The sequence below is a fragment of the Rhinopithecus bieti genome, unplaced genomic scaffold, assembly GCF_001698545.2.
Source record: "Rhinopithecus bieti isolate Rb0 unplaced genomic scaffold, ASM169854v2 scaffold_9581, whole genome shotgun sequence".
Taxonomy (NCBI): domain Eukaryota; kingdom Metazoa; phylum Chordata; class Mammalia; order Primates; family Cercopithecidae; genus Rhinopithecus; species Rhinopithecus bieti.
Window position 1 is genome coordinate 1,011,717 of NW_016806413.1, and position 22,924 is coordinate 1,034,640.

The 22,924-nt window shown below is 54.0% G+C and overlaps 1 protein-coding gene across 2 annotated transcripts in view; it reads left to right on the forward strand.

Moving 5' to 3' along the window:
• Positions 1-22,924, forward strand: part of CFAP99 (cilia and flagella associated protein 99) — a 48,695-nt gene that overhangs the window by 18,762 nt on the left and 7,009 nt on the right. For both annotated transcript variants that reach the window (XR_001886406.1, XM_017876258.1), the window contains exons 3-12: positions 853-997; positions 2,084-2,178; positions 6,323-6,435; positions 8,329-8,506; positions 13,159-13,239; positions 13,423-13,494; positions 14,430-14,501; positions 14,858-14,946; positions 15,701-15,905; positions 22,727-22,868. Coding sequence is in view for 1 of the 2 variants with exons in the window: in XM_017876258.1 (XP_017731747.1) it covers positions 853-997; positions 2,084-2,178; positions 6,323-6,435; positions 8,329-8,506; positions 13,159-13,239; positions 13,423-13,494; positions 14,430-14,501; positions 14,858-14,946; positions 15,701-15,905; positions 22,727-22,868 (1,192 nt within the window). In the remaining variant the exon portion in view is untranslated. The remainder of the gene's footprint in view (positions 1-852; positions 998-2,083; positions 2,179-6,322; positions 6,436-8,328; positions 8,507-13,158; positions 13,240-13,422; positions 13,495-14,429; positions 14,502-14,857; positions 14,947-15,700; positions 15,906-22,726; positions 22,869-22,924) is intronic.

Genomic DNA, 22,924 nt, shown 5'->3' on the forward strand with positions numbered 1-22,924 from the left:
CACTTTCAAAAAAAAAAAAAAAAAAAAGTGAAATTCCAGCCTGGTGCGGTAGCTCATGCCTGTAATCCCAGCACTTTGGGAGACCAATGCGGGCAGATCGTGAGGTCAGGAGATCAAGACCATCCTGGCTAACACGGTGAAACCCCATCTCTACAAAAAATACAAAAAATTAGCTGGGCGTGGCAGCATGTGTCTGTAGTCCCAGCTACTCGGGAGGCTGAGGCAGGAGGATGGCATGAACCCGGGAGGCGGAGCTTGCAGTGAGCCAAGATCATGCCACTGCACTCCAGCCTGGGTGACAGAGAGAGACTCCGTCTTGGGGAAAAAAAAAAAAGAAAATGTTTACTGTGGTAAAATACACATGACATAAAAGGTACCACTGTAGCCAGTTTTCAGTGTAGAGTTCCCTGGGGTTAGGCACGTTCCCACTGTTGTGCATCCATCACTGCCCTCTATCTGCAGAAGCTTTTCACCTGAGCAAACTGAAGCTCTGTCTGCATTAGGCGACTCTCATGCCTGCCGGCCCCTGGCGCCCTCTGCTCTGCCTTGATGCGGTGGCCTGTTCTCATCAGCTGGAACCTCACAGTACTTGTCCCTTGTGTCATTCCTTGCACTGCCTCATCATCTTTGTTTATTTCTGTCTCTGCCCCTACCTCACCTCGCCAACGCAGGAGAATCTGGGGACCAGTCCCTGAGTGGGGAGGCACTGCCAGCTGCCCTGGGGGCCCGACTAACTGGCCCTTAGCAGCCCTGGGGCCGCTCCACCCCTGCCTTTGCCCAAGTTTCCCACCCCCACCGCTGCCCTCTCCTCCTGGCCCAGCCAGGGCCCCCCACCGGCTATTTCTCTTCCAGGTTCTGAGTCCCCAGACACAGAGCTTTGTTTTGGAGGTGCTGTCTGGGTGCCTCGAGTACCAGAAGCTGCTGACCATCGTGGTGGATGCCTTCTACGTGGAGGATGGCCGACTCTGCCTGCGGGTTGACCACAGCCGCTTCATGGGTACGTGCCCGACTGGTCCCCAGGGCCAGGCCACAGAGACCGTTCACTCAGGCTCTCTGCGGAAAGGCCTGGCAGGCAGACGGCGGGCGGGCGGGGCCAGCTCCTCGTTCCTGCCCTTGCGCTAGAGACTTCCTGGCCCCTCGCCTCACTTGGTCCTCACGGGGCAGACCAGGACCTTGGAGACAGGGAACTAATGCCCCAGGGCAGACGGACCTGGCTCCGCCACCCCAGTTTAGGGCATCCAGCTCCCAAAGGCAGCCTGGACAACACGAGAGCCTTCCGTAGGCTGACCCCTAGCCACCACTGACCCCTAGCCACCACTGACCCCTAGCCACCACTGACCCCGAGGCCTGTGGACAAGATGGACCCTGTGGCTGCCGTCTGGACAGTCCTATGGGGGATTAAATACAACAGACTCGCTGCCTGGGCTTCCTGTAGCCTCTGACAGCTGTCTGCTTTCATGGGGCAGGACGACCATTGCAAGCCAGGTGGCCCGTGCTGCTCGGGGGAGATCAGGGCAGCCCTGAGACCCTGCACAGGGTCTTGCTGCCCCTGTCCAGGAAGGGAGAGGAGTGGGGCGAGCACTGTAGGGTACTAGGAAACTGAGCTGAGCTGCTGGTGCCAGTCCTGAGCTAGACTCCCATCCTCGACCCCTTGCCACCCCGCTGGAGCCTTATGATGGGCAGTGCATCTAGGCTGCAGGCTAGGGGCCTGTTACAGTTCCTGCCTTGGAGGAAACTTGGGCCCAGGTTTATTCACGTTCTAGCTGGCTTGAGGTGACGACTGAGCTGCTCAGCATTGACAAACAAGTCCAAAATTATTTCATTTTTACCTGGGGAGCCTTTGCAAATTCTGAGAACTTATCAGATGGGATTATTTGACGAAGTGCTTTGAAACCACAAATGCATTGCACTCTAAGACAATGTTGTTTGTGGTCGCTTATCATTTTCAGGTGGGCGCTAGAGGGGTGGAGGTTTTCCTGTGGCTGTGTGCCCTGACATGGTGGAGGCCTTGGGCTCCAGTCCCACCATGCCCCTGGTACCCCTGTGATGTCCCTTAGCCACTGACAGGCCCCCTGTTTTCTAGTGATCTGCTACCTAGCCACATTCCTGCTGGAGGAACTCGGCTTCCAGCTGTTCTGTAACATCATCAAGTCCCAACCTGTGGATAAGATGTGCAAGGTGAACCGCCCCTACCTGCCCACCAGGCCACAAGGCCCACGGATGAGGTTCATCTGATCCTCGCCCACCTTTCACCATTCTGGTTGGTTTTAATGAAAGAAACTGGTGGTTTTCTTTTGTATTTCAAAGAAGTAGCAAGCCAGCCATGCTGGTGCCTGTCTATAGTCCCACCTGCTCGGGAGGCTGAAGCGGAAGGACCACTTGAGTCCAGGAGTTTGAGGCTGCAGTGAGCAATGATTGAACCACTGCACTTGGGCCTGGGTGACAGAGCAAGACCTTGTCTCTAAAAATCAAAGAAACAACACCACCAAAAAAACCCCAATGCACACCGACTAGTGCGGGCAAATGCGCTGTTTTTTTTTTTTTGACACGGAGTCTCACTCTGTCGCCCAGCCTGGAGTGCAGTGGCCGGATCTCAGCTCACTGCAAGCTCCGCCTCCCGGGTTCACGCCATTCTCCTGCTTCAGCCTCCCAAGTAGCTGGGACTACAGGCGCCCGCCACGTCGCCCGGCTAGTTTTTTTGTATTTTTTAGTAGAGACGGGGTTTCACCGTGTTAGCCAGGATGGTCTCGATCTCCTGACCTCGTGATCCGCCCGTCTCGGCCTCCCAAAGTGCTGGGATTACAGGCTTGAGCCACCGCGCCCAGCCGGCTTTTATCCTGGGGAAATCCGATTCCGCTCCTGGGGGGCCTCTTCTGACTTGTAACGGGCCCAGAACAGCTTCTCCTCCCTGTGCAGCTCCAGGGGTCCCAGGGAATTGGTTCAGGGTCAGTTCTGAGGATTGGCACCCCGAGGGGGAGCCTGCAGGAGCCCATGCCCCTGACTGCCTGGGGCCACTTGCATGGGAAGCTGGCACACACAGGCCTCTGGACCGTAAAGTCTGGGCCTGGGCCTGCTGCTCATGCTGGCTGCTGCCCACTCCCACTGACCGCTAGGTTTCCCTGGACACTCATCGTACCTGTTCTTGCTCCATTCTTACAATGACCCAGTGAGGTTGCTCCTACGTGGTACTCATCCCAGGGTTGCAGAAACTGGGGCACAGAGAGGATAAGTAATTTGCCCAACGTCACACAGCAAGAGGGTAGCACAGCCAATTCTCAGACTAGGCTTTTAGCCAATGGCTTGCTCCTCCTTACTCTGCGTAGAGGGGACAGTTTCAGCTGAGGAGAGCCACTCCCTGGAGAAGAGAGTGGGAAAGCCCCTGGGCCCAGACCTTCAAGGTCTCTCTTGAAGGAAGCAGCTAGTTCTTCAGGGGGTGTTCCAAGCCTGGAGAAGTGGGAGAGACCTGGAGTGGCAGAGCCCACCAGGATTGCAGCCCCAGAGGTCTGGGACCGGCGGCTCACAAAGTGCCTCGGCCACCTAACAGGTGAAGGGAGGGAGAGTGCAGCCCCGAGCCAGCACTGTATACGTCAATGACATGTTTTCCATCTACATGCAAATGTAAGTAATTCATGACGCATACACATTTGTATAGTTAGCTTAAGCAAGGTCTTCATTTTAATGAAAAAGCAGCAAAACTGATGGCATTTTCTGGGAGATACCTGGAGACTGAGCTGGGACCAGCTTCCCTGGAAACCAGAAACCAAACCCTGGAAACAAGCAGGCACTGATGTCTGCTCTTCTATTACAATCTTGATATTCTTTTCTTTTTTTTTTTTTTAAGACGGGGTCTCGCTCTGTTGCCCAGGCTGGAGTGCAGTGGTGCGATCTCAGTCACTGCAGCCTCTGCCTCCTGGGTTCAAGTGATTCTCCTGCCTCAGCCTCCCAAGTAGCTGGGATTACAGGCATGTGCCACCACGCCTGGCTAATTTTTGTGTTTTAGTAGAGACAGGGTTTCACCACGTGGGCCAGGCTGGTCTCAAACTCCTGACATCAGGTGACCCGCCTGCCTCAGCCTCCCAAAGTGCTGGGATTATAGGCGTGAGCCACCGCGCCCAGCTTATCTTGACATTCTTAATAATTGCTGAATAGGCGGGGCATGGTGGCTCATGCCTATAATCCCAAAACTTTGGGAGGCTAAAGCTGGGAGATTGCTTGATCCCAGGAGGTTGAGACCAGCCTGGGCAACATAGAAAAACCCCATCTCTACAAAAAAAAAAATGTTTTTTTTTTTTGTTTTGTTTTTTTTTGTGTTTTTGAGACGGAGTCTCACTCTATCACCCAGGCTGGAGTGCAGTGGTGCGATCTCGGCTCACTCAAGCTCTGCCTCCTGGATTCATGCCATTCTCCTGCCACAGCCTCCCAAGTAGCTGGGACTACAGGTGCCCGCCACCACACCTGGCTAATTTTTTGTACTTTTAATAGAGACAGGGTTTCACCACGTTAGCCAGGATGGTCTTGATCTCCTGACCTCGTGATCCACCCGTCTTGGCCTCCCAAAGTGCTGGGATTACAGGCGTGAGCCTCCGTGTCCAGCCAAATTTTTTTTTAAATTAGCCTGGCATGGTGGTGCTTACCTGTAATTCCAACCACTCAAGAGGTTGAAACAGGAGGATCACTTGAGCCCAGGAGTTTGAGGCTGCAATGAGCCGTGATTGTGCCACTGCACTCCAGCCTGGGTGACAGAGCAAGACCCCCTCCTAAATGATGATAATAATTATTATTATTATTGAGGCTGGGTGCGGTAATCCCAGCACTTTGGGAGGCTGAAGTGGGTAGATCACTTGAGGTCAGGAGTTCAAGACCAGCCTGACCAACATGGTGAAACACCGTCTCTATTAAAAATAGAAAAAAATTAGCCGGTCGTGGTGGCACACGCCTATAATCCCAGCTACTCAGGAGGCTGAGGCAGGAGAATCACTTGAACCTGGGAGGCGGAGGTTGCAGTGAGCTGAGATTGTACCACTGCACTCCAGCCTGGGTGACAGAGCGAGACCCCGACTTAAAAAAAAAAAAAGAAAAAAAATTACTGAACAAAGATCCATGTTTTGTCTTGCCCTGGGTCCCACAGTGGTGGAAGTGACCCTGGATCAATCTCAGCCTGCAGAGCCCCCAAAGCACCAGCCCAGGACAGAGTGCTCAGGGGCTGCTGCAGAGACTCCCTAGGAATTCGGGGCGCTGGCCGCACAGCACCCTTGGGCCCAGGGTGGTGCCCCCAACACTGGTGCCTGTGCACTTACCAGCTGAGAGAGCCTCTGGAGGCAGGTCCATGGGAACAGCCCACATACATCCCCAAGGGAACTGCCTGAGGGACTGCCTCCCTCCATCCCACACCCCATGCCCCTCTGGGCCATGCCCATCCCATTGGGGTCCTTCTTCCTACCTTGGGGCTCCAGGAAGAGGCCAGCCTGGGCCTTGAAGAAGGAGAGCAAGCTACTGGGATGCCACCCTGTGGGCTCTCCAGGGAAGCCCCTGGGCCACACCTTGGGTGCTGTCACCACCATGGTCAGGAGTGGTGGGCAGTGACACGGTGTGGCTCCCAGGAGGTAGCATTCCTCACTCTGCAGGGAGTAGCCCTGAGACACCTGTGGGGGGCTGATGGCCCCGCTGGCTCCAGGGAATCCACCAACTGGCAGAGGGGGATTCAGACCCACCGCAAAGCCCCACCCCAACTCCAGCAGGTTCTGGGTACGGCTGCCCCACCACACCCAGTGAGGATGGGGGCCTCACTACAGGGCTGTGTCCTGGTGGCAGCAGCCCAGCTGAGACGCTGAGTGTGGGGATGGGGTTTGGAGATGGAGGGATTGGGTGGGGGCAGGGACCAGTGCTGAGTCTGGGGCCGTCACCATGGAGCCCCAGACCCTCAGCTCCCCATCCAGCTGGCTTTCAGGAAGCTGACTGGACAAGGCCCTCCAAGCTGAGGATATGCTGCCAGCTTCTCAGGCACCCCTCTCCCAATGGCAGCCCACCCAGGGACCCCAGGGGCTGTGCTCCTACCAGCTGGAAGGGGAGCCAAGGTCCAGGCCTCCAGCACCAGCACCACGCATCAGAGCGCCAGGAGAGTTCCCTGGTGACAGTCCCAGAAGCACACCCTGCACGGTGGCCTTGGGGGCAGGGAGCCACTGGGGTGCTGGGGCCTCGGGGCAGGGAGCTCACTGGGGTGCTGGGGCCTCGGGGCAGGGAGCTCACTGGGGTGCTGGTGGCTTTGCCCGGTGAGGGGTTGGGCCCACAGCTCTGGCCCCGTGACAGCCCCGCTCCACCCCAGTTCCTCAGGTTCTTCTTCAACCCTGTGCACCTGTGCTCGTGGATCAAGGACGAGTGGAGCCTCATCTACGAGCCAGCCCACGTGAAGGAGAACTGGATCGATCCCCTGATGAGGTGGGCTGGACGGGGTGCTCTGGGAGCCCTGATGGCATCTGTACCCCACTCCAGGTGCCTCCATGGGCACAGGAGCTCCACGTTCCCCTTCCTGCTCCCAGAAGCTCTACGAGGGTCAGTAATCACTCCGTGTTGGAATGAGAGCTTCGGAGAAGCCCAAGTCCCAGGCTGGCCCCACAGCCTCGGGGGGAGGAATGGACATGGACCAGCTGCCCACCCCCAGCCTGGGCTCCCTCCATGCCAGGCCGCTGACACGTGGTGGGTGGCTGAGTGAATGGGGCAGAGCTGACCCTTCTGTGCTGGGGCCTACGTGCTGGCTGGGGCTGCGTTGGTGGCTCTAGTCCTGTGGGGACCCTGCAGGGCCCTTGGCCTCTCTGCAGATCCCAAGAGTGCAGAGTAGGGGTGGGGGTGGAGGAAGCTGAGGAAGCCACAGATCAGTTCCTGGTGGATTCTGGGGTCCAGATCTTTCTCAGGGTCCCCAGGGCTGCGTCCAGGCCTGCTGCCCTCATGCTGCCCTTGCTGCCTTCTCCTGCCTCCCCAGCAGGCCTGGGGCAAACTCCAGGGCAGGCCAGAACCCCCACGCAGAGGGGTCAGCACAGTCACTAGGGCCCTGCTTTGTGCTCCATGGAGAGGCCTGCTGGGGCCTGGGTACAGCTGAGGGGCCCCCCGGTTTTTTCCCTTCTGATAGGACTGAGGGGAGCCACTTTGTCTTCCTAAGGACACACAGACAGACTGTTTTGGCACAAGCAGACCACTTAGGTGCCAGCTGGGTGCAGAAGACCTGGAGGCACAGGGGAGATGGAAGCCCTTCCTGTGGGGAGAGGAGGCCCTGGAGATGTTCCTTTACCAAGGGGAAATCCCCAGTCCCAGCCAGCCCACTCGTGGCAATCAAAATAAACCTCCAAAGGAAGGAGTAGGAGCAGCCCTGCTGGTGCCCCTACCTTGCGCCCCAGGCTGGACTCACTGCCCACTCAGGGGCCCCCATGGCCTGGGCCTGCAGGGTTGCCTCTGGGAAGCTGCTCAGCTCAGTTCCTGTGAGCCCCTCTTCCTGCGCCACCACCCCTAGTCGGCTTCCTCTGCCTGCTCTAGGACCAGCCCCATCACAAACCTCCTGCCCCTCTCCCCCACCTGCCTCAAGCTGGGAGCACTGGGGCCTGGCCCTGGAGAGACCCCCAAGACCCCACTTGCTATGGGCCCTGGACCATGGCTCTTAAGGTGAGGCAGGGGTTATTTCAAGCCATGCCCTCTGCCGCCTGGGAGCCCACATGAGAGGACACTTGATAGGCTGGTGATGGCGGGCTGTGCCCATGCAGGTTATGGGACATGAAACGGGGAGCCCCAGACTTGGGCGGCCTGGCAAGGCCCTTCCCAAACCCCTGCTCCAGAGCACCCCCACTCAGAGGCTGTACCAAGTACAACTGGGCTCCTGCCCCGCCTGACTCCACAGCTCCACTTCCAGGAGTCACCAACAGTGTAGTTCCAGAATGTTCCTTTCCAATCAGCTCCTTTTTCCACTGCTGGCTTCCATCTGCTCTGGCCCAGATTGGCATCCTGAGTCCTGGCGACTGCTTGTCCTCAGAGCCCTTGGATTCCTGCAGCAGGGCTGTGCCTGTCCTCCCAGCTCCCCACTCACCAGCATGGCCCAGTGCCTCTGGGCCTGTTTCCTGTATCTGTACAAGGGGACTGCGTCTGTATATGTTTCAGGGGTGTGGTTGACAGTGTGTGTGACTACAAGTAGAAGGCACTTCGCGAAGTGAGGCCATCCACCCCACTATCACCTCCACCCCAAGGTGGATCCAATCGCCTGGGGAGCCTTTTGGATCCTAAAGGCCATCGCCTTATTGAATAGCGTACGGAGTGACCATAAGAGGTGTTTCCACTTTTGCCTTCCAGATGGCAGCCAAAGGTCCAGGAGCTGATCAGCCACCTGGAGGGCATGTCTGCCAGTCAGTCCTCTCCTTTAAAGACCAAGGCCAAGGTCACAGAGCCCAAGGAATTCAACCTGACTGCCCCCAGGCCTCGCACCATTCCAGCACCTGAGCCAGTCCCGGTCGTGGCCAAGCCGAGACCAGTGAGTGTGGGCATTCTCAGCGGGCACCAGCTTGCAGGCATCAGGGTGGCCAGGCTGGGAGAGTGGACTGTGTGGGCCTGTGGGAGACTGGGCTCCCCGCAGGGCTGAGAGTGCACTGGACTAGACCAGGAACACTAACTGACCCCACCCCACCACCACTCCCCACAGAGAGGGAAGCCCAGCTGACCTGGAAACCACCCGGTGGGCTCCCACACTCCACACACTGTGGTCCTCTAAGTAGGTGTTGAGTGGAGCTGTCAGGCCATGGGGCTCCGACCTGTCTGGAGTTGGAGCTTAGAGCCCACTTTTAACTCTGGCGTAATGCAACACCCCCTCTCCATTAAGTATGACACGTAGATGACAGCATACTCTTTGGGCAGGCCTAGAGACTCTTCCTCTCTTTTTCTCTCCCCACTGCTGACTTATCAGTCAGGATGCTTTGTATTGCAAATAACAGAAAAATGCAGCTCAAACTGGCTTAGACAATAGAGCACGGGCTCTACTGAGTGAAGTAGGACAGGCTTCAGGCATACGTGACCAGGGTTCCAGCTCTGCTTCTCTGTGGCTCTCTGTCCTAGTCTCCTCCCTAAGTCTAATTCATCTTTGGGCTAACTTCCCTGATTATAGCAAAATATCCTCATTTGCCACCACCTATACCATCCAGGGCATGAGAGGACACCTGGGGCCAAGATTTCTTTAGAAAAGTCTGACTGGACCAGCTTAGGTCTCATGCCTGCCTTGAATTGATCACTGTGATCAGGAATATAATGTCCTGACTGGTCATGGGCTCTACCCCAAGCAATGGACTGAGCTTCCCAGAACCAACAGGTTCTGCAACAGGACTAAGGGACGTGTGTGAGGGGAAGGGGATGGCGCTGGGAGGCCCCAGAGTCCTGCCCCACTTCCGCTATCCTTCAGGTCTCGTTCAAATCCCTCTTCCCAGAGAGGCTTTTCATGAATGCTTCAAACATGTCAGGTCCTTCACTTAGTTTCCTTCTCACTGATCCTGGCTCCTTTTCTTCACAGAATTGGAGTTTAGAGTTGTTTAGTAATTTGTGGACCTGCCTATTGACTGCCTTCTCCAGCAGACATCATCCATCTTATTTGTCCCATATTCTTTTTATTATTATTATTATTATCATTATTATTATTTGAGACAGAGTCTCGCTCTGTCACCCAGGCTGCAGTGCAGTGGCGCGATCTTGGCTCACTGCAACCTCTGCCTCCTGGGTTTAAGTGATTCTCCTGCCTCAGCCTCCCGAGTAGCTGGGATTACAGGTACCAGCCACCACGCCGGCTCATTTTTATATTTTTAGTAGAATTAGGGTTTTGTCACGTTGGCCAGGCTAGTCTCTAACTGACCTCAGGTGATTCACCCACCTCGGCCTCCCAAAGTGCTGGGATTACAGGTGTAAGCCACCGCACCTGGCCATTATTTCTCTTATATTCTCAATGCCTATCCTAGTCATGGCTCAAAGCAGAACCTCAGTAAATATCTGTTGGATGGATGGGTAGATGGATGGGTGGATGGATACATGGATGAATGGATGGACTATCGGATGGTAGATGGATGGGTGGATGGATGGATAGATGGATGGATGGATGATTGGATGGGTGAATGGATAGATGGATGATTGGATGGAAGAATGGATGGGTGGATGAATGATCAAATGGATGGATGGGTACATGGGTGAGTGGGTGGATGGATGTCAGATGGATGGATGAAGAGATCACCAGGTAGATGGATAAATGAGTAGATAGATGGGTGGGTGAATGAATGGAGGGATGGGTAGATGGATGGATGGATAGTTGGATGCATGGAAAGATAAGTTGATGGATAGATGGATAGTCAGATGGAAGGATGGGTGAGTGGATGGATGGAGATCAGATGGATGGATGGATGATAGATGGTGAATGGATGGATAGATAGATGGTCAGATGGGTAGATGGATAAACAGATGGGTGAGTAGATGGATGGGTGAGTGAATGAATGAGTTGGTAGATGGATGGATGAACAGAAGGATAAGTGGATGGATAGATAGATGACTGGATGGATGGATGGATGGATGGATGGATGGATGGATGGATGGATGGACACATGGAAGGATAAGTGAATGAATGTATGGATAGATGCATGCATGGAAGGATAAGTGGATGGGTGGGTGGATGGATGGATGGATGGATGATTGGACGATTGAATGGATGATTGGATAGGTGATCAAATGGTTGGGTGGGTGGGTGGGTCAGTGAATGGGTGATCAGGTGGATGGATAGATGATCAAATGGATGAGTGGATGAGTAGATGAATGGGTAAGTAAATGAATGGATGGGTGGGTAGATAGATGGATGAATGGGTAGATGGACAGATGGATGGACAGATGGGTGGATGGATGATTAGATGAGTTTATGGGTGGATGAATGGATGAACACATGGGTGAGTAGATGAATGAGTGGGTGAATGAATGGATGGGTGGGTAGATGGATGGATGGATGGATTGGATGACTGGATGGATAATTAAATGGTTGGATGGGTGGGTAGGTGAGTGAATGGATGACCAGATGGATGGATAAATGATCAAATGGATGAATGGGTGATTAGATGGATGAGCAGATGGGTGGGTAGGTGAATTAATGGATGGGTGGGTAGATGGATGGATGGATGCATGATTAGATTATGAATAGATAGATGGATGATCACGTGGGTGAGTAGATGAATGAGTGGGTGAATGAATGGATGGGTAGGTGGATGGATGGATGGACAGATGGACGGATGGATGGATGGATGGATGGATGGATGGATGGATGGATGGATGGATTGTTGGCTTTATGAAGGATAAGTAGATGGATGGATGAGTGGATGGATGGATGGATGGATGGATGGATGGATGGATGGACAGACAGATGGATGGGTGGGTGAGTGAGTGGGTGGGTGGATGATCAGATGGACGGATGATTAGATGGAGGTGGATGAAGGATGGATGATCAGAGACCTTGTTGCTGAGCAATCTCGCAGTTGCCCCATCTGTATAATCTTCAGCATTTCTGACCCCATCTCCTCAGGGCTCAGTGTGTTTGTCTCAGGTCATGCTGCCAGCTTCCTCCCCTCCCCTCCCCTCCCCTCTCCCTCTCCTTCTCCCTCTCTGTCTGCCAGGCACAGCCCCTGCCTGGGCCCTCACCATGCCCTCCCATGCTCTATAGTTGTGTTCTTCTCAGTATAATCTGTGAGATGTTGGTGGACATGTACCTTCTCTGCATCCACAGGGTGGCTGTGCTGAAACTATCCTCTACCCTCCCTACCCTGTCCCATGCCTAAGACATCCTTCCCCTTCAGGGTTGAGGGCCCACTGGAATTCACTCATTCATTCATCCAACAGATAGTTACAGAGTGCCAAGTATATGCCAGGCACTGTGACCTCATGAAGCATGCACTTCAGTGGGGGACACAGACAAAATCAGGATAGGTAAAACATATGTTGTATTAACTGGTGATAAATGCTGAGGAGACAAAAGGATGCAGACAAAGGAGATAAGAAGTGTTGGAGCAGTTGTGATTCTGGATTGTGTGGCCTGGAAAAGCCTCCTGAGAAATGCCATGGAGTAAAAATCCAAAAGTGAGCAAGTCAGCCATGGAGTGTCTCAGGGAAGAGCATCCCGGGCAGGAGCAAGGTGCAGGCAAAGGCCCGGGGGCGGTGCCCACCCTCCCTCAAGTGTTTAAGGGCGGCCAGGAGTGAGGCAGGGAAGAGGGAAGGTGGGATACCAGTCTGGTCACACATCCACTGGAGGGAGCAGAGACAGGACACATTGAGGCAGGCTGGCGCCAACACAGGGTCCCTCCAGCTGCCGTGACCAAGGAGGATGGTGAGAGGCAGTTTGTGGAGATGTCTTGAAGCAGGTGCACAGGAGATGAATGTGGGTGTGAGAGACAGGTGACAAGGAGGACTCTGAGGCATGGGTGAGGATTGGACAGCAGTCGTGGTCAGTGAGGCTGAGGGAGGGCTGGTTGGAGGAAGATGAGGGTTTCAGATTTGGATGAGTTGATTTTCCATGACTGTTAGATGTGCAGGAGAGAAGGCATGGAGTTAGGAGGGTAGATACAGCAGTCTGGAGCTGGGCCGGCCCCCTCCTGCTCCTCCATGGACACGGCTCCGGCCTTGTTATCGGAGCCTCCTGTGACTGGACTTGGGGATGTGGTCCAGCCGCCCTGTCCTCTGCAGTGTCCCCTCCCCACAGCTTACTTTGCAGGGGTCCGTGATATTCTCCCAGCCTCTCCTGCCCAGGCAGCCATCTTCTACCTGTCTCCCAGTGTCAAGGGAGCTGGCTGCCTCCCCCTCTTGCTCCTACCCACCCTGGCCATCCCATGCTGGCCGATGGTGCACCCTCGGTACTGCCCGCTCACGTCTTACCCCACCCACCCCATCCCCGGCCAAGCTCCAGACCCCGCGCCAATGACCAGCCTGACCTCCTTCCCTTTGCTTCCAACACTGACCCACCAGCACCTAGCAGTGTTAGCTCCAGCCCTGCTTCTCCTCCAGTGCAGGCCGCCACCACCCTCCCCTTCACCTACATCCACCAAGCTGTCGGCCCTGGCATTTCTGGGCCCCCTCCCACTCGTAGCTGCTGACCACAGGCTCTTCCTCCCACCACTTCAACAGGTCCCCCAGAGCACCTACCAGCCACCCAAGGAGCAGCAGCAGCTGGAGACGGTCAAGAGGCACAACCGCCGAAAGGCCGAGGTGAGCTGTGTGCGACCCCTGCCTTCCTAGAGACCCCATGTGGGGGATGTATGAAGGGAAGGTGGGGTGGGGAGAGGGAGGAGGAGGCAAGAGGGAGAGACTGGGTGGAAGCTTGTCCTCCCATGGCCTGGAGGACACTGGGCAGAGGCTGGTGGAACTGGAGCCGCCATGTCACTGTGGCAGGAGCTGCTGCTGAGGGCAAACATTGAGGAACTGCGCTGCGCCATGCCCAGGTCCTGCGGGGAGCCAGTGCAGGTACCACCCAGCTCTCTCAAGACCCATCATCGAGGTGGCATCTTCTCAAGCCATCAGAAAGTTCCTCCCAACATTATCGCAGTGACCACTTATGTAGCCTTTTACCACTGAGGGCCGGGGAGGGGCGGATTCTCAGTAACACTGGGAAAGTGCGCCTTGAGCCCACTGCGGTGTGGCCCTTAAGCAGGTGGGTATAGACACACACCCACATCCCCTGGGAGGAAGCTCACGGGAAAGCACCTGCAGGCGCTGCCTCTGGGTGTCTCCAGATGTTCTGTGACGAGCATTTCATGCCTCTGTCAGGAAAAAACAAACCCAGGTATTTGCCAGTAAAGAAAAAGCAAAGAGACAGGGACAGGAGAGACTGTGCCCGCCGGGGCCCACTCAGGAGCACGGCCCCACTGGGTGGCAGGGCCACCGTGAGGGCACACCCGGGGTGGGCAGCCCGCGTGGTGCATGCCGCGGGGCCGAGCTGGCTGAGCGCTCAGAGGGGTGGCCTTTGCAGCCACTCCACTCACTGCAACTTGCGGTGCCCACCTGGGGTGTGTTGGCAAAGCAGCTGGAGGCTGGGCTGGGAGCAGACAAGCTTGGGGAGAGGCCATGGGGGCCAGCCAGACCCCAGCTCTGGGAGTGGCTGAGAAGAGAGTCACTGAGCCCTGAGGCCAAGTTGTCCTGACTAGAAACCACTGTTCCCAGGCCCACAGGCCCTGCACCCTCCCTGTTCCAACTTGGGTGAAACCCCAGCAAGGTTTGAGGGGCATTGGAAGACAGAGATGCTGACCTGGGGTAGTGGTAGGGATAGGCAGCTGCGGGGAGGATGAAAAGGAGTGAGCCAGGCCTCCCCAGGGTGCTGGGCCAGCATCCACCTGGTGTGTGTTTGGGGGCACCCAACAGGCACAGGTGCCAGGCAGCCAGCTCTGCCCTGACTCCGGCAGGGCTCCAAGCAGCAGCTGCGGCTTCAATTCCCACCCCGAATCCGAAAGACTCCGAAGCTGACTTTCTATAGGGTGAGGGATTCTCCTGGATGGTCAGGCTGCTGTCCCCGGGCACCCACCCCGCCAGACCTTTTCTGTCCCTAGAGGCTCAGATGACCTGAGCTGGGGGACCCAGAGTCCCAAGGACGGCCCCACTCTGGGGGAGAGGGAAGCACCCGGGCAGGGAGTAGGCGTGAAGGGCACCCGGGCAGGGGTGGGCGTGAGGGGCACGAGGGCAGGGGGGTGGGCGTGAGGGGCACGAGGGCAGGGGGTGGGCATGAGGGGCACGAGGGCAGGGGGTAGGCGTGAAGGGCACCCGGGCAGGAGGGTCACCTGTTGCTCCCAAAGGTCCCCTCAAGTCCCCACCACAGCCAGTCCCCACTCCACAGCCCGACAACGTCCCGGTCAAGCTGAACACCACAGCCATCCTGCGAGAAGGGGCCTTGTACCAGCGGCAGGTGGAGCAAGAGCTGCAGAGGTGAAGGGTGGCAGGCCCCCCACCTGACTTCCACAGCATCACCCTTGGGAGCAAAGGCCCAGAGGAGGGGCCTGGGGGCTGGGCAGCTCCGTGGAGAGGGCTCAGGGGTCACAACAGGCTGTGGTCCTGCAGCGCCAGGGGCGACAAGCAGGACTGTGTCAGGGTCACAGGTGCACCTTACAAAGATCATCCCAGCCCATGGAGGGGCATGAATGGGGGTGGAGGAACTTAGCAAAGGCCTGACCCCCCCAAACTTCCCTTGGGGTTACCTCCTCTCTGGACCCCTTCCTGATGCCCCCACCTCCTAGACCACCAGGGCTGCAAACCCCTGTGCTGACCCCACGCAATGTGATCACGTCTTTCCTTGTCTGCGAGTCAGGCTGTGGGGGGAGCATGGGTGCCTGACCAGATGGTAGAGTGGATGCACAGATGGTGCACAGGGGCAAGGGTGGCCAGGCCAGTGGAGGACAGAAGGTTGATGGATGGACCGATGACGGACACAGGGTTGGTGGGTGGACAGACAGCTGGACAGAGTGAGGGTAGACAAACAAGTGGATGAAGGGAGGGGTGGGTGGATGGGGCTGATGGGTGGAAGGTGGGTCGGGGGTAGGAGTAAGGGCAGGCCACGCAGTTGGGTGTCAGGAGTAGCAGCCCATGCCTACATAGCCACTGTCCCCCAGGAAAATCTGTGGCCACCCAGGAGCCTCCATCACGGGAGGAACCCCAAGCTGTGCTTCTGTCCCTCTTTGCCCAGGGTTGATAAGCTCGTGGATGGGGCTGGGGACTTCTCTGAGTTCCTCGAGTGGCAGAAGAAGATGCAGGCGAAGGACCGGGAAGAGCAGCTGGCTGCAAGCGAGTGCCGGCGGTTGCAAGGGAAGCTTAGCCATGAGGAGGCCGTCCTGGCCCGGCAGAGCCTCATGCAGGAGAACAAGCAGAGAGTGGAGCAGCAGAAGGAGCAGGTGGGTGCCATGCGGGGCAGCTGGGCATGGGGCAGCCAGCTGAGCTGTGTGCCCACTGGGAGCTGCAGGGCCGGGACTGGCAGCGGAGCTGAGTGTCCACAGCCCCCGCCCCCGTAGAAGCTACTGATGTGTCGGTCCCGGCTTCTCTTCCTCCTCGAAGGACACACTGCCTAGGTAGGCACTCTCAGCCTGTGTTCCCCGAGAGTGCCTGCTCCTTCCAATGGGCCTCCCAGTGGCCTGGACCAGCAGGGAGCCTCAGCCCCAGGAGGCCGGCCTGTATACTTTCTCCTGTGACGTATCCCTTTGCAGGCCTGTGGTCAGGGGCTTGATCAAAGGTCACTCAGATTGTTTCTTTTGATAGTTTCATCTGTGTCTGTAGTCAGTTTTAAGGCTTGCCTTTTCTTTCCTTTTTACTTTAAAAAATAAATATGAAGGTCAGGCCAGGCATGGTGGCTCACACCTGTAGTCCCAGCATTTAGGACGCCAAGGCCAGAAGATCACTTGAGCCCAGGAGTTCAAGATCAGCCTGAGCAACAGAGCAAAATCTCATCTCTATAAAAAATACAAAAATTAGCTGGGCATGGTGGTGCGTGCCCATAGTCCCAGCTACTCAGGAGGCTGAGGTAGGAGGATCACTTGAGCCTGGAAGGTCAAGGTTGCAGTAAGCCATGATCATGTCACTGCACTCCATCATGGGTGACAGAGTGTAGCTGTCTCAAAAAGAAAACAAACAAACAAACAAAAAAATGAAGTCCAAACAATGTGAAAAGGTAGACTCAGAGATGTCTCACCTCTTGTAAGTCTATAACTTACAATCCATTTCCATCTTCCTTTGTAGGTCCTTCCTTTCATTAATTTCTGGATTACCTTTCCCATCTTTCAAAGCAAATAACACCCTGGTATATATGTACTTTTTCCTTCCCTTTTTTGTTACATAAAAGGTCACATTTTGCTTTATCTGCAAAGAATAATGTGCAAGGCTTTCACCTTTGCAGAGCTGGATTTTCAGGATAAACTTTTAGAGGAAGTTACATTTTCAGATGTCACACCAAAGAGTAATTGGATATGTGGGAGTCCTTGCCGTTTGGGACGCGTGGTTTTACTGAATATGACCAATCGTCTCCCTGGTACTTTTATTACCATCTTACTCCCCCAAAGTGTGAGAGGGGTCTGATCCGCATGCCCCAGCACAGAGTGTACGAGGCTGAATTCGTGAATTTGTGCCAATTTCATGGGTGAGAAATAGTATCTTGGTATAGTTCTGATTTGCATCTCATTTATTTATCAGTGAATTTGAGCAAATGTCCACACGTATAAGTGATTTCTGTGTCTATTTCTGTGAACCGTCTGTTCGTGTCTTTTGTCCATTTTCTATTGCACTTTTGACCTTCATTTCCTCGACTTTTTTTTTTTGGTTCTTTATTTCTTTAACTTGACAAATGCAATTGAATATATTTATGACATATAACTTTTTTTTTTTTTTTTTTGAGATGGAGTCTTGCTCTGTCGCCCAGGCTGGAGTGCAGTGGCACAATGTCATTTCACTGCAAGCTCCGCCTACCAGGTTCACGCCATTCTCCCACCTCAGCCTCCTGCGTAGCTGGGACTACAGGTGCCCACCCACTATGCTGGCTTAATTTTGTTATTTTTAGTAGAGATGGCGGTTTCACCCGTGTTAGCCAGAGATGGTCTCGGTCGTCCTGACCTTGTGATCCGCCTGCTGTGGCCCGCTCCAAATGCTTAGGATTCACAGGCGCGTGAGCACCGCGCCTGCTGATTGATTGATTGATTGATTTTTGATTTTTTTTATTTTTTATTTTTTTTGAGACAGTCTCGCTCTGTCACCCAGGCTGGAGTGCAGTGGTGCCATCTCGGCTCACTACAAGCTCTGCTTCCCAGGTTCACGCCATTCTCCTGCCTCAGCCTCCCAAGGAGCTGGGACTACAGGCGCCTGCCACCATGCCCGGCTAATTTTTTTGTATTTTTAGTAGAGATGAGGTTTCACTGTGTTAGCCACGATGGTCTTGATCTCCTGACTTTGTGATCCACCCACCTCGGCCTCCCAAAGTGATGGGATTACAGGCATGAGCCGCCGCGCCCAGCCTTTTTTTTTTTTTTAAGATGGAAGCTTGCTCTGTCGCCCAGGCTGGAGTGCAGTGGTGTGATCTCGGTTCACTGCAACCTCTGCTTCCTGGGTTCAAGCAATTCTCCTGCCTCAGCCTCCCGAGTAGCTGGGACTACAGGCGAGCACACCATGCCTGGCTAATTTTTGTTTTTTGTTTTTTTTTTTTGTTTGTTTTTGAGACAGAGTCTCGCTCTGTCGCCCAGGCTGGAGTGTAGTGGCATGATCATGGCTCACTACAACCTCTGCCTCCTGGGTTTAAGAAATTCTCTTCCTCAGCCTCCTGAATAGCTGGGATTATAGGCGTGTGCCACCATACCCAGCTATATATATATTTTTGTGTGTGTGTGTATTTTTAGTAGAGATGAGGTTTCACCATCTTGGCCAGGCTGATCTTGAACTCCTGACCTCGTGATCCACCCACCTCGGCCTCCCAAAGTGCTGGGATTACAGGCGTGAGCCACTGCACCTGGCCTAACATGATCTTTTGGAATACGAATACATTGTGAAATGGCTAAATCAAGCTAATTAGCATATGCATTATCTCATATACTTATTTATGGTAAGAACACTTACAATCTACTCTCTTAGCAATTTTTCTTTTTTGGTTGTTTTTTCTTTGGGTTTTTTTTTTTTTTTTTTTTTTTTTTTTTTTTTTTTTTTTTTTTTTTTTTTTTGAGGAGTCTCACTCCATTGCCCAGGCTGGAGTACAGTGGGTTGATCTCAGCTCAGTACAACCTGTACCTCCCAGGGTCAGGCAGTTATCCTGCCTCAGGCTCCTATGTAGCTGGGACTACAGGTGCACACCACCATGCCTGAATAATTTTTGTATTTTTAGTAGAGATGAGGTTTCACCATATTGGCCAGGCTGGTCTCAAACTCCTGACCTCAAGTGATCCATCCACTTTGGCCTCCCAAAGTGCTGGGATTACAGGCATGAGTCACTGTGCCCACCCACAGTTTTTCTTTTTTGAGACAGGGTCTCACTCTGTCGCTGATGATCTCAGCTGATTGCAACCTCTGCCTCCCAGGCTCAAACCATCCTCCCACCTCAGCCTCCCTAGTAGTTGAAACTACAGGCATGCACCACCTTTTTAGGAGAGACATGGTTTCACCATGTTGCCCAGGCTGGTCTCTAACTCCTGGGCTCAAGTGATTCACCTGCCTCAGTCTCCCAAAATGCTGGGATTATGGAAATGCACCTCTGCGCCCAGCCTAATGTTCTTTATATGTTAGGAAAAATAATCTTTATAATATATTGTTGCAGATGGCTTTTTTTCCAGTTTGTCATTTGACTTTGTATATGAGGTTTATGATGTGTGTTTGCCATGCAAATATTCTTTTCATGTCTTCAAATTTAACATTCTTTTCTTCTGTTGTGTTTGGAGTTAGAAAATGCCACTCTTGGCTGGGTGCGGTGGCTCACACCTGTAATCCCAGCACGTTGGGAGGCTGAGGCAGGCTGATCACCTGAGGTCAGGCATTCGAGACCAGACTAGCCAACATGGTGAAACCCCATCTCTACTAAAAACAAACAAATAAACATTAGCTGGGTGTGGTGGCACACCAACTAATTACTCTTGAGTAATCCCACCAACTCAGGAGGCTGAGGCACGAGAATCGCTTGAACCCGGGAGGTGGAGGTTGCAGTGAGCCAAGATCATGCCATTGCACTCTAGCCTGGACGACAGAGTGAGACTCTGTCTCAAATAGAAAAAAGAAAATGGCGCTCTTCTCACACCAGGTTACAGAGGGGTTATCAGGCTTCTCTCCTGGTCTAAGGATGTCCAGCTACAAGCATTCATGTGACTAATATTTTTTCTTACTAAATTAACTAGATTAGGTGGCACTAAATATTTGAAGTAAAAGAGTTTTAGTTTTCTCATGCAGCTTATATTGGACTGATTGCTTTTACAGCCTCAATGTGTTTTAGTGAACTATAACTTTTGTTTCTGCTTGAGGTTCTAGTACCACAACCCAAGCCATGGGCACCCTTTCATCTCCTCCTCTGACCTTTGGGCACTGCTCGAGAGTCTTTGGAAGCATCTTTTCCATTGAGAGGAGAGATGTTTGGGGCCTACCTGAATGTTCTCTGCTTAAGACACACAGACTCAGTTATTCTCCAAGGAACCTCCGTGCCTCATAGAAGCCAGTATTGAGTTCCCTATCTGGGTGCTTTTCTGTTTTTTTCAACAGTTACCAGTTTTTGTTTTTTTTTTTGGAGATGGGGTTTTGCCATGTTGGCCAGGCTGGTCTCGAACTCCCAGTCTTAAGTGATCCACAAGCCTCGGCCTCCCAAAGTGCTGGAATTACAGTCATAAGCCGCCATGTCTGGCCTACAGTGACCAGTTTTAAAGTACTCTAGCAATGGGGCTGGAAAAGGATATATTTTTAAATTACGGCTGGATGTGGTGGCTCACACCTGTAATCGCAGCACTTTGGGAGTCCAAGGTGGCTAGATCACTTGAACCCAGGAGGTCGAGACCAGCCTGAACAACATAGTGAGACCCCGTGTCTACAAAAAAATGTTTGTTTGTTTTTGAGACGGAGTTTCACTCTTGTTGCCCAGGCTGGAGTGCAATGGCATGCTCTCGGCTCACCATAACCTCTGCCTCCTGGGTTCAAGCTATTCTCCTGCCTCAGCCTCCCAAGTAGCTGGGATTACAGGCGTGCACCATCATGCCGAGCTAATTTTGTATTTTGAGTAGAGACGGGGTTTCTCTATGTTGGTCAGGCTGGTCTGGAACACCCGACCTCAGGTGATCTGCCCACCTTGGCCTCCCAAAGTGCTGGGATTACAGGCGTGAGCCACTGTGCCCGGCCAATAACTTGTTTTTTAATCTGTTATCACTGTGACATTAACCTAGAATAGCTGTACTGGTATCAACACTAAACTCCTGGGTAAGGAATGACATTTCATGTTTTGGTTGTCATGGGTAATCATTCTTTGAATACTTTTTTTTTTTTTTTTTGAGATAGGGTCTTGCTGTGTCTCCCAGGCTGGAATGCAGTGGCACAATCATGGCTCACTGTAACCTCAAACTCCTGGACTCAAATGATTCTCCCACTTCAGCCTCCTGAGTAGCTGGGACCACAGGCATGAGCCACCAGACCTCGCTAGTTTTGTATTTTTTGTAGAGACAAGGTCTTACTATGTTGGTCTCAAACTCCCAGACTCAAGCAATGCTCCCTGCTCAGCCTCCCCATGTGCTGGGATTACAAGTGTGAGCCGCGGCAGCCGGCCCTACGAGTACATTTTACCGAAGTCTTCAGGAAGATTGTTTCATCAAGCAGCACTTGCATCTTTTTTCCACTTGATTCTGGTCACAGAAATGCCGTTCCATGTGTTCTCCCTTCATTTTAATTTTGAAGGTGCCGGTGCAGGTAACTGAAAGCTCCGGCTTGGTGTGAGCTTAGTAAGCAGCCAGTGCAAGCCATGCTCTGTGGCAGGAAGGAGGAGGGAATGTGTGGGAAACCTGGTGGGACGTCCACAGCAGGCCCAAGGATGCATGTGGCTGCCCCTGGCCCCTGAGTGACAGCAGGCAGGACCGTGGGTCCAAGGTTGATGTCTGGGTCGTGTGACCTTGGACTCAGGCTCTGAGGCTGATCTCTCCGCTGCTTACTGCCTGGGAACTCTCGCCTTACTGTGAGCCTGGCCCGGTGACCACACACTCATAGATTGTCAAACACCTATCCCTGTCTACCACTCCCGGCCTGTGGGCCTCTTTTCCTTCTCCCCTGCTCATTCCTCTCTGCCGACTCCCTATTCTGTGCTGAGGCTGGTGCTGTGGCTGATGGGGACACTCTTTCCTGAGCCCTTGCTGGGTGCTGGCCCAGCACCCAGTGCACCTGAGGGGGTGGGCGTGGCCATCTTCATTTCCCCGCAAAGAAACTGAAACCCAGAGAGGCCCAAGATTTGTCTGCTGCCAGGGAGCTACCAGGGTGGCAGAGGCAGAACTCAGCATCCTGTGTGTCTTACTCCCAAGGGGAAGCCTTTTCTGTGGACTGCTGCTGCCTCCCTGATTCCACATTCCCAAAGAGCCAGGAGGCACTGCCGCCCTATTCTGCACTCCCAGCCTGAGGCGCCCAGCCGTCTCCGTGCCGTGGCCCCTGGCGCTGTGGCTGGGGGCAGAGGGCCATTGCGGACCACCTCTGTTCTCTCTTTGCTCTGGTTGACTGAGATGGGACTTTTGGTATTTTTTGGTGCCCACTTTTTTCACCTTCTATTTCCATACAACGTATTATCAAATTTGTAAAGAAACTTTTGTTTTTTTATTTCAGAACAATTTTTAAATTTACAGAAAAGCCGTAAAGATAGTACAGAGTATTCCACGTCCCCCCTACCCCGGGCTCCCTACCCTGGTTTCCTCCACTGTGAACAGCTTACGTTGCTACTGGGTGCACTGGGTCTCTAGGCTACCACAACAAAGTACCACAAACTGGGTGGCTTCAAATGCAGGAAGGTGGCCCCCAAGACCACGCTGGGAGGAAGGGAGAGGACGTGAGGTGGAAGTTCCCCAGCAGGCCCGACCTTCAGAGCACCGCCAGGAGTGAATGGGCTTAGCCCTGGGTTCTGGGGTGATTCAAAGGCAGGGACTGGGTCTACCTTCAGACCTCATGCTGTGCCCTGGGCCGGGGCGGGCCAGGCAGGGAAGCCGGTGCAGCCCCACTCACCGTGGCAGGTCCACTGTCTGAGCAGATGGCCAAGCTGATGCTACAGCATGCGGAGAGACGGCTCCGGGAGGACAGGTCCAGGAAGGAGCTGGTGGAGCAGGTGATAGAGGGGCAGAAGAACGTCAAGGCCGCCCAGACGAAGCTCGCGAAGGGCCGACGGCAGACAGGTAGTCAGGAGCCAAGTGTCACTGGCCCAGCCCCGTTCTTCCCCACTCAGGTGCTG